This window comes from Mesoplodon mirus, assembly GCF_964341445.2.
Source record: "Mesoplodon mirus genome assembly, chromosome: 8".
NCBI classification, from domain to species: Eukaryota; Metazoa; Chordata; class Mammalia; order Artiodactyla; family Ziphiidae; genus Mesoplodon; species Mesoplodon mirus.
The window spans coordinates 38,924,477-38,941,253 of NC_138984.1; the positions used below are offsets into that span (position 1 = coordinate 38,924,477).

General features: G+C 36.9%; 1 protein-coding gene across 4 annotated transcripts in view; it reads left to right on the forward strand.

Annotated features, from left to right (window-relative positions):
• ANKRD44 (ankyrin repeat domain 44) overlaps nt 1-16,777 on the forward strand; it is a 331,247-nt gene that overhangs the window by 208,802 nt on the left and 105,668 nt on the right. For all 4 annotated transcript variants that reach the window (XM_082630931.1, XM_082630933.1, XM_082630932.1 and 1 more), the window contains exons 9-10: nt 2,595-2,673; nt 12,383-12,497. In XM_082630931.1, the coding sequence (XP_082487057.1) occupies nt 2,595-2,673; nt 12,383-12,497 (194 nt within the window). The remainder of the gene's footprint in view (nt 1-2,594; nt 2,674-12,382; nt 12,498-16,777) is intronic.

The following is a 16,777-nucleotide window of genomic DNA, read 5'->3' on the forward strand; positions in this document are numbered from 1 at the left end:
CATGTCTGTTTGTCCCTTTACCAAAAGCACAAGCACTCCAAGGGAGGAAAAGGGTATGGTGTTTGCTGTCCTTGAAATGGGACCAGCTTTGTAAACTATATACTGTAGAAATTGGTGACGTCTGCTTTGACTCTCTGGCTGCAATTTAGTTAGTGACCACCAGGTTGGTGGTTACTCCTAGCCTTTAAGCTCTTTTTCTAGGCATGGAAAAGTGCTTGGTTAAATATTTATAAAGATATTATCTAAACACTGAAATATTTACAGCTTTATATATATTTAACTAAATGCTAATAAGTTATGTTTTCATCTTAAATGTAAGAGAAAATACTGGAGCAAAATTTAAAGAAATAGCACCATCTAGGGACAAATGAATGTCAGCTCTGCAATTTCTGTTTTCTCTCTCCTTAAGAGCCTTGGGCTGTCATCACTTTTTTGTTGGAGGGAGTATGTCTTAACTCCTTATTCCTAAATGGTTCCCAGACTTTTTAGTCTTTTGAATTGTCTGAATTTATCCCAGCTAAGACCCAGGCTCTGGGATCAGAAAGCTTTTAGGAGCTCTTCTCCATCATATGTCTTATGATTGGTGATGGCATCAATCCTCATTTTCTTGACTAATGCTCCTTTTCCCTAAAGATATAATTTCAGTAAAGCTTCAAGCTTACTTCCATCTTCCTTTCCTTTCTCAATCTTTTCTAATTCAGGTTATAATCATACAAGATTAAGATGGAGAAAAAATCCTGTTTTTTCTAATTTTTTCCCCATCAACCTGAGAACCTTTCACTATAATGATTATTTACTTCAGTCAACATGCAGTTACCACTCTGACTAACTCTTCCCTTGACACAGATTGTGCATAGTTCCTTTCTTAAGTCTAAGGAATAGACTTATAGGATATAATAAATATTCTTCTGTTAAACCTTGTGGTTTTATAAGCTATTCCAGTGGCTCCTAAACTTTAATGTGCTGTGAAAGTTAGAAATGAAATCAATTCTGATTCAGTTTAGGTCTGGTTTAGGGCACAGAATTCACATCTCTAACAAGAATCCTGGGTGATTCAGATGCAGGTAGTCTGTGGTTCACTCTGAGAAATATTTAAGTGATTATTTGTTTTCCATTGTAGAGTTTTTAAAAGGATCATTTTAAAGCACACATATTTGAATTTCATCACAAAAATGAACTTGTGTTTTTGAAATCTCATATTTTAACCTCAGGCTTAGGAAAATGTTTCTTCTGAGACTTAGAAAAAGAATAGTTACATACATTTCTTTCTTTTCTTTTCTTTTTAAAATAATATCTGAATGAAAGAGTATATAATATATTCTCTCAGTTGGGGATACTTTGGATCTTTCTTTTCTTTTTAAAATAATATCTGAATGAAAGAATACATAATATATTCTCTCAGTTGGGGATACTTTGGGTCTAAAATAACAGTAATATTTTCATTTGGGTATCACTATTTTTAGAAGAAATTCTGTAAATGATTATTTCTTAATCAAATGTGTAGGACTTTGGTATTTGGTGTAATGATGACTAATGTATGGATTCTGTACATTTTTCATCTTTTGGCTTAATCTGTGAGAGAATGCCATCATTTATATCTTGAATAATAAAGAGATGTATAAATTCAGCGCATATTCCCAGATAATCATTAACATGGCAATTTGCATATCTTAATCCTATGATTTCTAGTGAGTCAAGTGATGCAAATGTTTCTCTTTTGGAATCATCGAAAGTGGTGTTTCTCTGTGGAATTAGAATGTAGAGAATGGTGGAGGATTTCAGGTCAATTTTGAGAGTTGCAGTGATTTATAGCAGTTTAGTCATCTTCAGGTCAAACAGGGCCAAACAAGTTAATACATTATTTGTCTTTTTTTCATGTACTATAGACAAAAGGTGAAAAAAAAACACTGTAATAAACTATACATATACTATCCATTATACTGTATAATGGAAAAGAATACAAAAATAATATATACTATATATGTATAACTGAGTCACTTTGCTATACACTAGAAACTAACACAACATTGTAAATTAACTATACTTCAATTTTTTTTTAAAGTTGAAAAATAAAACTCCTTGAAGGAAACCTTCACCAGTAGATCACAGGAGATGAAAAAATGTTTTGGATGATTTCCTCAGTTTAAACCAGGGTAGTTTAAAAATTGTCCATGTAACTAAAAATTTTGCATTTCTTCTCTAGAATAATTTCCACGTCTCGAAGCTTCTTTAAAATGTGATGTTATAGATAAATAACAGGACCTACTGTATAGCACAGGGAACTATATTCAGTATCTTGCAATAACGTATAATGGAAATGAATCTGAAAAAGAATATACATATATATATATGTATAATTGAATCACTTTGCTGAACACCTAAAACTAACACAACATTGTAAATACTTCAATAAAAAAATGTGAAGTTAGGCAATAACTTGTGATATCATGTGTAAATACTTCAATAAAAAAGTGTGAAGTTAGGCAATAACTTGCGATATCACATACACTTTATTGAGCATTGCTAGCAATGTCCATAGGAATGTTTCAGATTGATGTCACTGGCCCATTGTTTCTCTCTCTCTCATTTTTTAGAGTAAAGATGGTAAAAGTCCTCTGCACATGACAGCTGTCCACGGAAGGTTCACACGGTCACAAACCCTCATTCAGAATGGTATGTGAGATTCTTCTGCAGTGTCATTACTGGAACAGTTTCCTGGTGTGACTGAGTTTGGTTGTCCATCATTTGAACGTGAAATATGATGCTCTGTTTTAGAGTTTATTAAGCTTGGATTTATACTGTCCTTTGATGAACTTTGCTAAAAGCTCTTAGACACATCATCACCAATTCAGCTTAAGAGTGAGGACATAGAGCCACTAAGTTTCACAGTCAATTCCCAGTCAGTCAAAGAACATGTGAGTTTTGAACCTGGAAATGATCTACTTGTATAGGCTCAAGATCCTGCATTTTTCACTCTGAAACTAATAAAAATAAGTATCAGACACTTTCTAGCAGCAAATCTGAATTATTTAAAAATTTTTGAATTCGCCATAGTTCCATAAGTTAAAACTTGTTAAGCTACTTGGGCAAAGGTAAGAAAAATGAGTGACTCAGAGGAAAAGCAGGTATGTACATGATATAAAGGGTCATAAAATCACAGGCTTGATAAAGACCTTGGAAAATCACATAATCTAGTAATTTCCCAGGCTTACAATAAAGGTGTGTTTGAACCATTGGGTTGTCTCTGCAACCAAAGTACTAGAGAGTGTCACTTCACAGCATGGTTCACGTTACAATTAGAGGGTCATGGCCAGAATCTGTGAGTGGATTGACTTTGACAACACAACTTCTATTATTTTAGCAAATCTTAAAGACAATTTTAAAAAAACAGGTTTAGTTCAGATTTTATGCTGACATTCCAGGTAAATCCAGCAGTTCCTAAACTATCTTTAGTTGACCCACATTTCTAGTTCTCAAAATTCTGGCATTAGTCAATTTTTTTTAGACCTATCTTGTTCTCATCTGTAAGAATATTGGATGACATACACTTGAATTGTTAGTGGTACTAAGTTATGTCTTAGGCACTGAAGTCATAAAACTAAAATGTCATTTGACATTTGGATGGAAGACCAGCCAGGGAAATTATGCTGAGGAAGCAAAATATCTGCAGCAAAGCACAGGAAATTTATAAGCATTTCAGTGAAACTATAGAAGAAGAGAAATCCCAACAGATTTCCAGTGAGCAAATGCAGGTAAATGAAAATGAACTGCACAACACCCATTAATTCTAGTTTGAAATATGTGATATGCCTTTGTCATTTACTTTATTGAAAGGCCACTTTAATTGTTTTGTTTTGCTTGAAGTAAAGGGGAGGTGGGGAGGGACCTTAGCATCTCTCCTCTACGACTCCTGAAAGAGACCTTATGTCTTGTCCTCTGTGATCAAGGAGCTTGTCTCAGAGCCTATCTCATTCTTGGCTGGCCTGGCATCTTGCTTGTGGGTTGAGTGGGATCCTGGGTCCTATAATGCTGAGGATATAGCGGCTATAATACATAACTTATATATAATGATAAAGCTAACATTGGTTGAGTGTTCTTCACATTGTGCCAGGCACTCGGCTAAGCACGCCACATAAATCCTTCCAACTACCCCATGAGAAAGAGGTGCTATTATTATCTCCATTTCAAAGATAGGGAAACTGAGGCAGAGAGGTTGTCACTTCTGCTGGGATACATGGCACGTATGTTGAGGAACAGATATTAGAACCCAGGAAGTCTAACACTGGAGACTGAACTCTCAACTACTCTTCTCTGTATGAACAGTGACAGGTTAAAATGTTTTGTTTTGTTTTGTTTTGCGGTACGCGGGCCTCTCACCGCTGCGGCCTCTCCCGATGCGGAGCACAGGCTCCGGACGCGCAGGCTCAGCGGCCATGGCTCACGGGCCCAGCCGCTCCGCGGCGTGTGGGACCCTCCCGGACCGGGGCACGAACCCGTGTCTCCTGCATCGGCAGGCGGACTCTCAACCACTGCGCCACCAGGGAAGCCCTAAAATGTTTTTAAAATTGAATTCTATTTACTCTAAGAGTCGCTTGCATTTGGCAGAGTTATTTATCCCTGTAAAAGGATGATTCGGCATTCTCTTCTCTCAGCCGACAGTTCTTTGCATTCATTGCAGATGTGAGAACTGCGAGTTCTTCCATTCGACTTAAAAAAAAAAATGCCCTTAGGGACAAGAATAGGAAGCTCTTTTCTTTCCTCCTGTTTGTTGGTTTCTTTCTGGGAAAAGCCCAGAGGCTCACACCCCCGGGGCCTGCTGTCTTTCCTCCAGAGTGGGTAACCACACGACAGGACCTGGAATGCCCGGCCCCCATGGGGACATCACTTGGCTCTTAAGACCTGCTGAGGAACATTCTTGATGTTTATTTATTTGTTTTGTTAAATGGCTCTGATGTTTGGACTTTGTGCAGCATTTCTCTGCTTCTCTGACTGATCTCTAGTCAGAGTTATTAATTCTTTATAATAACTTTTTTTTTTTCCAGAAGCATTCAGCTTTGGTAAGGTGATCGTTTAAGAAAAAAACCAAAAGACTCTTCTCTTTTTTAAGTTGATAAGCAAAGACTACCTCTGCGGTTCAATCACGTTGTTTGTTGTCTGAAGCTGTGTTGTCAGAGCCAGAGAGGGAAAGAAGTAAACGAAGACACAATCTGATATCAGAAGGCATTTGATCTGGCCTTTTGCACAGGCAGCTGCCTCAGATGCTGTCCGGCAGGTTACAAAAGTTCAAAATGATGTTTTTTATTCACAGAAGCTTTAAAAATAAAAGTTTGAAAAGGAAGAGTGAAGTGATAGGTTAGGATGATTCATTGTGAGGTTTTTGACCTTTGGGCTCACAGACTTTCTGAGGCAACTTAATAAGATAACTATTCTTGTTTGTGCAATGAAAAACTAATTTCAGATGAATGCCTAGATAATGCTACATAAATCATCCCTTCTGACGTGCTCTGCATATGTCTAAACTCACGGATATTTATTTTCCTCACTAATAATCAATGATAGATAACCAACATTTAACTTGCAACCTTCAAATGAATAGCAAAGAGATTTAATTTGCTAAAAAAAAAAAAGATAACTAATAAGGACCTGCTGTATAGCACAGGGAACTCTACTCAATACCCTGTAATGGCTTATATGAGAAAAGAATCTAAAACACCTGAAACTAACACAATATAGTAAATCAGCTATACTCCAATAAATTTTTTTAAAGATATTTAATTTGCATTCCAAGCAAATGAAAATGGAAAGGCTTCAGGAATGACTATAAGATAGAAATTCATTCATCTAGAGGTCCTACTTTAATATAAAGCATATTTCTGAATAACAAATAACAAATAGTCTCTTTTATTTTTCTACTAAGTTATGATGTTTTCTAGAAGTATATCTTAAATGACAAAGATAATTATCCTTTTTTTTACAGTTTTAAATTGACTTACGAAATGACAGTAACAACAAGAAACTTTATCGGCTCAGACGCTCTATTCCATCCTTTCCAGTATTTTTCACTCTTCTCTTTTCCTGTCCAATTTTTGGCATATTTGAGGCTGGTAAACATGGAGCCCCTACTCTTGGCTGGGAAGGACATGAGCAATGTAGTGTCTGTCCAGGACAAAGACTTCTTTGACGTCTGGGGATCTGTCTCCCACATTTCCCTGGATCAGCTCCGTGGGTGGACCTTTCAGGCTGACCACTGTGGGCAGCTCTCACATGGATACATGTACCCTGGATTGCTCTGAGGTATCCATGGAGACCAGGTGGCTGCCTTTCCCCAAGGCATAAAAATGATCTAAATTGGATACTTCTAAATTTAGATTACTGTGAACTATTTCTTGAGTCCCTAGAAGTTTTTAATAACTAATTTTATTTTAATTTTTCTTGATTATAAAATTAGTACATGCTCACTGTAGAATAAAATTAACTTATTAAAGAGATTCCGCCACGACCCCCATCAATGTGTCTCCCTAACCCCATCCCAAGAACTTCCATTGACAGTTTGGTGAAACTTCCAGATTTTTCTATGTATTTAAGAATGTATATATAAAGATACATAATTATTACTTTTACAGAAATGATCGTAGTCCATTTATTTGAACAACTGATTTTAAAAATCACTACTGTGCCACAGACACAAAGATATGAGGAAAGATCAGCGTTTGTATTCAAGTTGCCATTTATATTTCTCTGTCACAAAGTTAAAAAGGGATTACCTTTTTGTAAACAGCTATTAAGTTGCAAACTCCAAATGTGCAAATTTATTGGCAGCAGCTAAACTCTACATGCCAAAGTCTTGGCTGCAGAGTGAAGCATCTTAAATCCTGTGTAAACATATGTACTAATTGGAGTTTTGTCTTTTTTTTTTCTTAACATCTTCCCCTTCTACAAAGCTCACACATATTTGTAATTATTTCACTTTTTAGGAGAGATTCTCGTTCATTAACTCTGTTGTGCCAGTACACCTGGCTAGAAAATATATTGTTTGTTGGAAGTAAACCTTAGGGAGTTGGTGGTCATAGTTAGGATTCATTAGAATGAAGGACCATACAGATATTATCATGAAGATTTTATAATGGTCATATTATAAGAAATAGTGTCTTGGCCTGGAAGTTAATGCTTTTTCCTCAGACCTGAAAAGACTCTCAGTGGCTTCCTTTTGGTGCTCAAGTATACCTCTGTTGGGTGTGCAAATGGGCACAGCCTTTCTCAAAAGCAATTTGCCAGTGTCCATCAAGAGCCTTAAAAACATTCATACTTGTGATCTAGTAGTTCTACTTGTAAAAATATTGCTGAAGGAGATCTGAAATGTGGATAAAGATTATGTATAATTATGTTAATTCCTGTGTTTTTCCTAATGGCAAAATTTGGGCATAGCCTAAATGCCTAGCAATTGGAGACTTGTTGAGTGAATTCTCTAAATACTGATATCATGTAGTCATTTACAGTTGTGTTAATGAAACTAATTAATGATATGAGAAGTGTTTGTGATGTAATATTAAGGGGGAGATCGGGATACAAAACTCTTTCTACCCTGTGATCTCAACCATGGGAAATGTCTTCACACACAAATGCACACACACATACAAACAACTGGAAGAAAATATCCAGAATATTAATACTGATTATCTCGGATAATCAGTGAATTTATAGATGGCTTCTATTTTCTTCTTTGTATTTTACTGCATCTTCTAAATTTTCTACAGTGAGAAAATTACTTTCTCAGTAATAAATATTATTAAAGTAAATGCTTAATATCTTTTTAGATTGATCTAAGCCATTTATATAATATTTGCATTTCTCAGGATTTTGTATTTCTTATTCGGGAATATATAAATGTGTATGTGTAGTTTAGATATATAAACTAAACATTATAGTATTAGTATCTTAAAATTATGTATTTTAGTTTTAAAATATCAGCTTACTTTAGTTCAGTGTAATTGATGATGAGAGTAAAGCTTAAGATTTGACCTATTCTAAAATACCTGATACCTAAGAGCATGAGCTGACAATTCGGTAACTTACTGCTTTCCACAATGATGCAGAGATTTGTTTATGAACAGAATAGTCAGGAAATAAGACCTTAGAATAATTTATATTCGGTGCCCCAATATCCTAGGTGCTTTCTTTTATTAAAAGCATAAGTGCGTGTGGGCTTACATAAGCAGGAGTACACACTATGTGATTTTTCTCCTTGGTGTGCTTCCCTGTCCTCTACTCCCTCCCCTTTTCCTACTTTCTTCAGGCCCCTCCTTTTTGACTGGGGTATAATTCATATACTATAAAAGTCACCATTTTAAAGTGTACAGTTCAGTGGATTTCAGTATTTTCACAAGGCTTTACAACCATCACCATTATGTAATTCCAGAACATTTTCATCACACCCCTCCAAAATCTTTATCCCAGTTAGCAGTCACTCCCCATTCCTCCCTCTCCTTGATTTCTCCTTATTTCATGATTTTCAAGGACTCTTAAACTACTTGGAAGCTTACCCAATTATCACTAATGCATGTAGCAAATATTTTCACATATGTCAGTTTCCTTATTGCTAGGATGTGGGGAAAGCCTTTTTTTTTTAACATCTTTATTGGAGTATAATTGCTTTACAATGGTGTGTTAGTCTCTGCTTTATAACAAAGTGAATCAGTTATACATATACATATGTTCCCGTATCTCTTCCCTCTTGCGTCTCCCTCCCTCCCACCCTCCCTATCCCACCCGTCTAGGTGGTCACAAAGCACCGAGCTGATCTCCCTGGGGAAAGCCTTTTTAACTACAATGCAAAATCTAAATACAATAAAAGACATAAATTATGAAAAAAAAATTTTTTCAGGGTAGAACACCAAAGACAAATGAAAATCTAGGCCAAAAATATTTGCAACATGTATTACTGATAAATGGGCAATCTCCCAAATATTTTAAGAACCTTTAAAAATTAAGGAATAAAAGATCTCACACACACACACACACATACACACACACACACACACACACTCTTAGAAAACTGGGCAGAAGTCATGAAAAAATGGTTCATAGAAAAAGGTAAACAAATGGCCCTTTAATATATTAAAAGATTCTCAACTTCCTTAACAAGAGAAATGTAAAGACTACAGTGAGATGCCAGTTCTCACTCATTACATGGTATATATTCAAAAGCTTGACAAGGCTGGGGAGAAAAGGCACTCTCATACATTGCTTGTGTGAGTGCAAAATTGCACAGCACCTAAAGAGCGAAACATGGCAAAATCTAACAAAACCACATACTTATTTCTTTAACCTAGAAATCGCCTTTCTAGGAATTTATTCTTAAGATAGACCCAACAAATACAAAACACTTGCAAAATGAGGTTATTCACTACAACATTCCTGATATTAGCAAAATGATTTTTACCACCTAAATGCTCATCCATACTGGACTGGTGTACTTAACTAATACATCCATGCAATGAACAATAATTAAGCTGTACAAAAATGAGGAAGATTTCCAAGAAGGGATCTCTAGGAGTGAATTCGAGGGTATGTTGTTAAGTGAAAAACAACAACAACAACAAAAAAAAACATGGTATAAAAGATTCTATGTGCCTGTTTTTCCAAAGAGAAACACAGAAAGCGTAAACCAAAACTAAAGAAAATGATTAATTACTATAGGATGTGGTTGAGGGTGAAGTGAAAGGGATAGAAATGAGAGTGGGACTTTTTAAAAGTGTAGAATTTTTGACTTTTGAAACGTGTGTTACATATTAATACAATAAAATTAAATCAAAGCTGGTAAACATTTTGAAAACAAAATCAAATGAACCTGTGTATCAAATTGATAATGTAAGCACACAGAATAAAGAATTCAGATAACTTTTGAACGAAGTACTCGCTGTATATGCTAAAATCATTATGGGAAACTTTGTTGGGAAAAAGAGTAGCTGCACAGTCTGGAAGTATCACCCACAAATTCCTTGTTAATTACAGAAGGGAAAAGACATTTGTACAGTGGCGAGTGCTGGCCGGCATCTCTTGTATTTCTTATTCTGGAAGATATAAATGTGTATGTATACTTTAGATATACAAACTAAACATTATAATATTAGTAGCTTAAAATTATGTATTTTAGTTTTAAAATATCAGCTTACTGATATTTTCTTACTGATAATCAAGCCTCTTTTTTTTTTATTGTGGTACATAAAATTTACCATTTAAACTATGTTTAAGGGGCACTAATAAGTACATTCACATTGCTGTGCAGCCATCACCACTACCCATCTCCAGAACTTACTTTTTCATGTTCCCAAACTGACACTCTGTACCTATTGCAAGTAATCAAAATTTGCATCACCCAGTAATGGAATAACTTGACCTTATGTGTGTGCTGTGGAGATGTGATGGGAAGTGCAATTCAACTCTGGGGTATTCTTGCCAAAATGTTTAGCCTGAATCTAGTAATGAGGAAATAATCAGACAATTCCAGAATGCAGTATATCCTACATGACTCCTGGCATAGTCTCCAAAAATATCAATGACATGGGAGATAAATATATAAATACATGAAAGGCAGGAGGATTGTTTTAGATGAAAGGAAACTAAAGAGACGTGACAACCAAATGCTATCAGAATCTTTGATTGGATCCTGGATTTTAAAAAAACAGTTATAAAGCACATTTGGGGGAACAATTGGAGAAATTGGAATATGCACTTATATTATGTAAAATTATGGTATTAATGTTATATTTCTTGGATATGATGATGAAATTATGGCTATGTGGGAGACTGTCTTTGTTATTAGGGGTGAAATGTCATGATGTCTGACTTATTTCTAAATGGTTCTTCAAATGAATAGACTACTTATCTTTTATATTATATATTATATATAACTTTTCATATATATATGAAAAGGTGAGGGAAAGAAAGAAATGTAGTAAAATAAAAATTAGGGGAAAAAGAAGGCAAAATAAAATAAGATGTTTACTGTGTTACTAAAGTGATGGTTAATGTTATAGTTTTAATAAATATAGATTTTTCAGTTTATGGTTGATGCTTTTACTCATTTTACTCATCAGCATTTAGATAACCAAACTACATAAAATCTTTTCCTGAACACTCTATTCCTTCTGGTTCTTATGCTTTAGCATAAGGATTATTTACATAGGTCTCTAATTAAGCAAGTAAAACTAAAATTGAATGTGTCTTCAGAGTTACATTTTGTGGAATTTGATTACATTATTTATTCAGAGAGGGAATCTAGTTGTAAGATTTTAGAACCTTAAATAAGACAATGTGGATAGGTTTTTTAAAAGCATTTTTTTGTTGTTGTTGTTGCATGTATCTTTTTTTAAAAAATAGATCTTTATTGGAGTATAATAGCTTCACAATACCGTGTTACTTTCTGTTGCACAACAAAACAAATCAGCCATATGCATACACATGTCCCCATATCCCCTCCTCTTGAGCGTCCCTCCCACCCTCCCTATCCCACTCCTCTAGGTGGTCACAAAGCACGAGGCTGATCTCCCTGTGCTATGCGGCTGCTTCCCACCAGCCAACTATTTTACATTCAGTGGTGTATATATGTTGATGCTACTCTCACTTAGCCCTCCCACCCCATGTCATCAAGTCCATTCTCTATGTCTACCTCTTTATTCCTGCCCTGCAACTAGGTTCATCAGTACCATTTTGGTTTTTTTTTAGATTCCATTTATATGTGTTAGCATACGGTATTTGTTTTTCTCTTTCTGACTTACTTCACTCTGTATGACAGACTCTAGGTCCATCCACCTCACTACAAATAACTCAATTTCATTTCTTTTTATGGCTGAGTAATATTCCATTGTCTGTATGTGCCAAATCTTCTTTATCCATTCATCTGTCGATGGATATTTAGGTTGGTTCCATGTCCTGGCTATTGTAAATAGAGCTGTAATGAACATTGTGGTACATGACTCTTTTTGAATTATGGTTTTCTCAGGGCATATGCCCAGTAGTGGGATTGCTGGGTCGTATGGTAGTTCTATTTTTAGTTTTTTAAGGAACCTCCGTACTATTTTCCAGAGTGGTTGTACATTCCCACCAACAGTGTAGGAGAGAGTTCCCTTTTCACCACACCCTTTCCAGCGTTTATTGTTTCCAGCTAAAAGCATTTCTAATAGACTTCCCTCTATGCAGATTTAATAATACTACTACCTCAGATGGTAAGTTGTCCCCTTAAAAAGCATTCTTGTCCTTGAGAGCAGAGATGCACAAAGTAGAAACGAAACCAACATTTGGTAATGTGAGTGACTAGCATAAAATGTAGTATCTGAGTCAACCTGAATCCTTATGTAATTCTGTATTAAAATGTCTTTTCCAGGAGGTGAAATTGACTGTGTGGATAAGGATGGCAACACTCCTCTCCATGTGGCTGCAAGATACGGTCATGAACTTTTGATTAACACCTTAATAACCAGTGGAGCTGACACAGCCAAGTAGGTTACTGCAAAAATATGGTGGAATAATTTCCACATGTGGGAATACTGCCAAAGGGATTCTGCCATGCTGTAGATAGTTCCCATTTATCCAGGTTAAGTTAGATATGCACCATTATGCTAAACACAGATTAAATTTGAACTAAATTAAGTGACTTTTAATGACAGTTGCCAGGAAGAACCAGTTTTATTTTTCAGCCGTATCAGAAAGAGGCCTATTTCAGTGGTTTTAATTAAGGAAACTTGGACTTTATTCCTAACTCTGCTTTTTAATATTCTTCTGTTTTTTCCAATGTGCAGTGTTAGTTAAACAGGAAAAATAAAGCATAACTGGGCAAATTCAGAATTTATTCAGGGTGCTGTTTTGCATGTATTAATGGCCCATATTAATGATAACGCTTATACGGTGCAATTGAGTAAATCTGCTACATTGGGAAGGGGGGACCTGACTTCATTTTGTACTTTAATTCAACAAGAATATATAACGCATCTCTATGAGTCTGTTGCAATGTTAGGTGCTGTGGGAAATTTCAGAAGTAAGTTAACTGGTTGGTACCTTCCAGGAGCTCATAATTTTGTTGGAGGCCCAAGGCCCACTTAAGACAAAGAACCATGCAAGATAGTATTTAATAAAGTTCAAAATGAAACAGGACTTTAATGGCAAAATGTTTGGTGTAGACAGTATATGCCACAGAGTGTAGACAGGAAGGATAGAGCTCAAAGGTGGCCACAGTTTTCAAGGAAAAGGTGAGTTTTAGGTAGGCTTTGAAGGATGAGAATTATGTGAGTAGAGCAGAGAGTGGCAGACATCCCAAGCAGGGAGGCAAGCAGGAACAGACCCAGCTCCGGGAGGAGCTTGGCCTGGCAGGCCTGTGGCAGTGCCATGCTCTGCCCAGAGGCACTGTTATATCAGTGCGGGGGACCCAGGCTTTCTTGGGTACTAGCTGGGTTCCAGTCCAAGCTACCTCACTTGTGAGCTGTGTGACCTTGAGCCTGTTGCTCAATCTGTCTGTGCTTTGATTTCCTCATTTGAAAAATGGGAGTAATAATAGTACCTACCATAGGTTTGTTATGAAGATTAAAGGACTTAATCACCATTAAAACTCTCTGGTATGTGTTAAGATCCGTGTGAGTATGAGTTATGTAAATACATCTGCTAAGGTTATTCAACAAGATAATCCACATTAAAAGCTCTTTGAACAGTGCCTGGCACATAGTGAGCTATCAATAAATGCTAACTATGGTTTTATTACTTCATAATAGGCAGGAGAACCAAATTAAAGAGGGCCTTAAATGCTTAAATAGTTTGGCCTTATTATAGAGACTGGGGGTAACAATGACTGAATCTTTAGGAAAGGCAAAATATGAGGGCAGTGTTACATTAGGAATTCTAATTTGTTTGTCAAGGGTTGTGCAACAGAATTGAAAATCTTGGTGGAGAATGAGCCAGAATTTAAATGGTCCAGGGAGGGCGTGGTGGGTTCCAGTGGCCCTCTGGGCTCCCAGTCCAGTGGTGGAGATAAGATCAAGAGCAAATGTGACTGCAGCATCATGAGATGTGTTATGATGGAGGTTTGGATAGGGCAACACTGACTATCTCTAGGTTCCTCAGAAGAAGTGACATTTCATCAAGAAGAAGGATGGATAGGAGTTTGCCAGGTGGACAGAATTGTGTGAGATAAAAAAGATAAAAGGGGAAGCAAAGAAGGACATTCCAGGAAGAGGGAACAGTATTTACAAAGGCACAAACATGTGAATATGTTGAAAGCAGATTCCCAAGGCCGGGTTATCTAACATATTAGGGGGAGTGGAAAGAGATGAGGTGGAAAGGTAGGAAGAACCACATTTTGAGGACCTCAAATGTCTTGCTAAGGAGTTAGATTGCATTCTGAGGCATTCGGAAGCTGTTAAAGAATTATAAGTGGGTGTAGGGTAGGCTGTGTCTAATGCTCCCATTTGTGTGTAAGAAAGATCACTCTCATAGCAGTCCACACAGATTGGAGGTGGTCCAGGCTAGAAACACTTTGCAGCCTCTTGCAAATGTCCAGAGAAGAAAAGATGAGGGCTTGGGCTAAGGACAAGACTGAGGGCAGACAGAGGAGGGGGCATGCTGACAAATAGCAAGAACAGTGGGTTGTCTAAAAAGAGAAAGGAATCTGCTTCAAGCCAATGGACCTTTTTGACTGGGAGGTTGCAAATCAAAAGAAGCAGTTCGGAACCTCCCTGGGGGTCTAGTGGTTAAGACTTTGCCTTCCAATGCAGGGGGTGCGGGTTCGGTCCCTGGTCGGGGAGCTAAGATCCCACATGGCTCATGGCCACAAACTCAAAACATAAAACAGAAGCAATATTGTAACAAATTCAGTAAAGACTTTAAAAATGGTCCACATTAAAAAAAAAAAAAAAAAAAAAAAAAAACTTGAAACAGATGAAGCAGCTCAGTTTCCTGGAAAGAGCCAGTGTACTAGGATTCAGGAGGCTTTCACCAGATTCTAGAGTTCCCAAGCAGGCCATGGCTACCCAAAGCCAGAGATTTTAAATGCTCAGTGTCAGTTAAGCAAAAATAAAATATTAGGCACAAACCAGCTTCACCTGTGGTATGTTAATATTCTCAGTGATGTTTTTCTTTCAACTCTGGGTTATTTGGGGAGTTTTAGCCAAAGAACTACGAATTTCTAATTTTCTTTCAGTTTTGAACTCGTTTGAGGGATAAAGATCAACTGGGCCCAATACTTGCGTAAAATGTCTGAAAAAACGCATTTAACTCAATAAACACAAAGTCTATTTCCTCGTAATTATTTTCCCCTCAATTTATGCGAATACAAACTTTGTGGCAAAAATGCCTTAGGAATGACCTTGTTGTTCAAGTAGCCTTTCCTTCCATTGACCATGCTGTGTCCTGGGGACAATGACAAGGGAAACATCGTCCCAGCCTCAAAGAGCCACATACGTATGCTTTCTTCTGTCACAGCATTATCTGGGGTTAAGACATGCTCCCTTCAGTAACAGTGGTTCATTAAAGCAGCAATTGTGTATGTGTGTGTGTGTGTGTCTGAGTGTGTATAGTGTGTGGAAAGGGAAGTCATCTAAGGAAAAAATATCCAAGTGAGGGGGAGGAGAGTTGGAGAAGATTAAATTTGCTAAAGACTCCCCAGAAAGTCACTGTTTTCTGGGCTCCTCGTAGATTTATGTAGGATAGCTCCTTAAAGAGGAGAAAAGCAGGCCTTTCCTTCTGTAAATAAGTGAACAAAGAGCATTTATGAAAATCACCGATTTTCATTCATAAACAGCATGGCCAATGTATTTTTAAAGATCTCTTTATGACAAGTTTTATGGTCATTACTTGCTGATGAATTTATTTGCATCTTATTCTCAGTCCTTGATTGAATGTTCTTTGTTATTCTTTTTGCTTCTCTGAACTTTAAGTCAGAGAAGTTTCTGCAGTGTGACTCGGTGCTTATGCAACTTTACGTGGTATCGGAGCCATTGGGTTTTTTCTTCTTTAACTTTGTTAGGTTTGGGGTGCTTGTCTCTAGAATTTTAATTTGTCTTCCATCTTACCAGTGATGCTCTCATGGCTTTTTCTGCCTCAGTTGCAGCAGAATTAGCCATATTGTAGTTTTACAGGTAACCGGTTCTGACATTCTTATATTCGCTAAATATCTGTTGATAGCTTGTTAAGTGTCACCCACTGTGTCAGATTCTGGGGTCACAGAGCTCCCTGCCAAGGAATTTATAGCCTACGGAGGTGGGGGAAAGAAGTAAACAGGCAATGACAATCACACATGCTAAGGGTGATGCCAGAACAGTCGCCAGGTGCCACTGGGATACAGGAAAACATATCTGGGAGATAGCAGGGCCAGCACAGCTTCCAGGAAGAGGGATGTTAACCTGTAGGACAAGTAGCGATCAGTTATGTCATGGAACGTCTTTCAGATCCCAAGCATCGACTTAGATTATTTTTATTATAATGTTTGAATATGTATAAATATAAGACTAGATAGAAACTCCTTAGGCTTTTGACTCTACTATAGCAATAAATCAAAAAACATTACAAAATACATGCAAACAGAAACCACCAATGTTTACACTAACTGCACGGGATAACCATAGTAACAAACACTCATGAGTGCTTACCTGTGCTACGCCCCACTCTGAGAGGTTACATTTAACTGTCACAACAACCCCGCGGGGTAAGTGCTATGATTATGCCTGTCTTACAGGTGAAGCAAAGGAGGCACAGAGAGATTCAGTTACCTACCTGAGGTCACAGAACTAGTGGG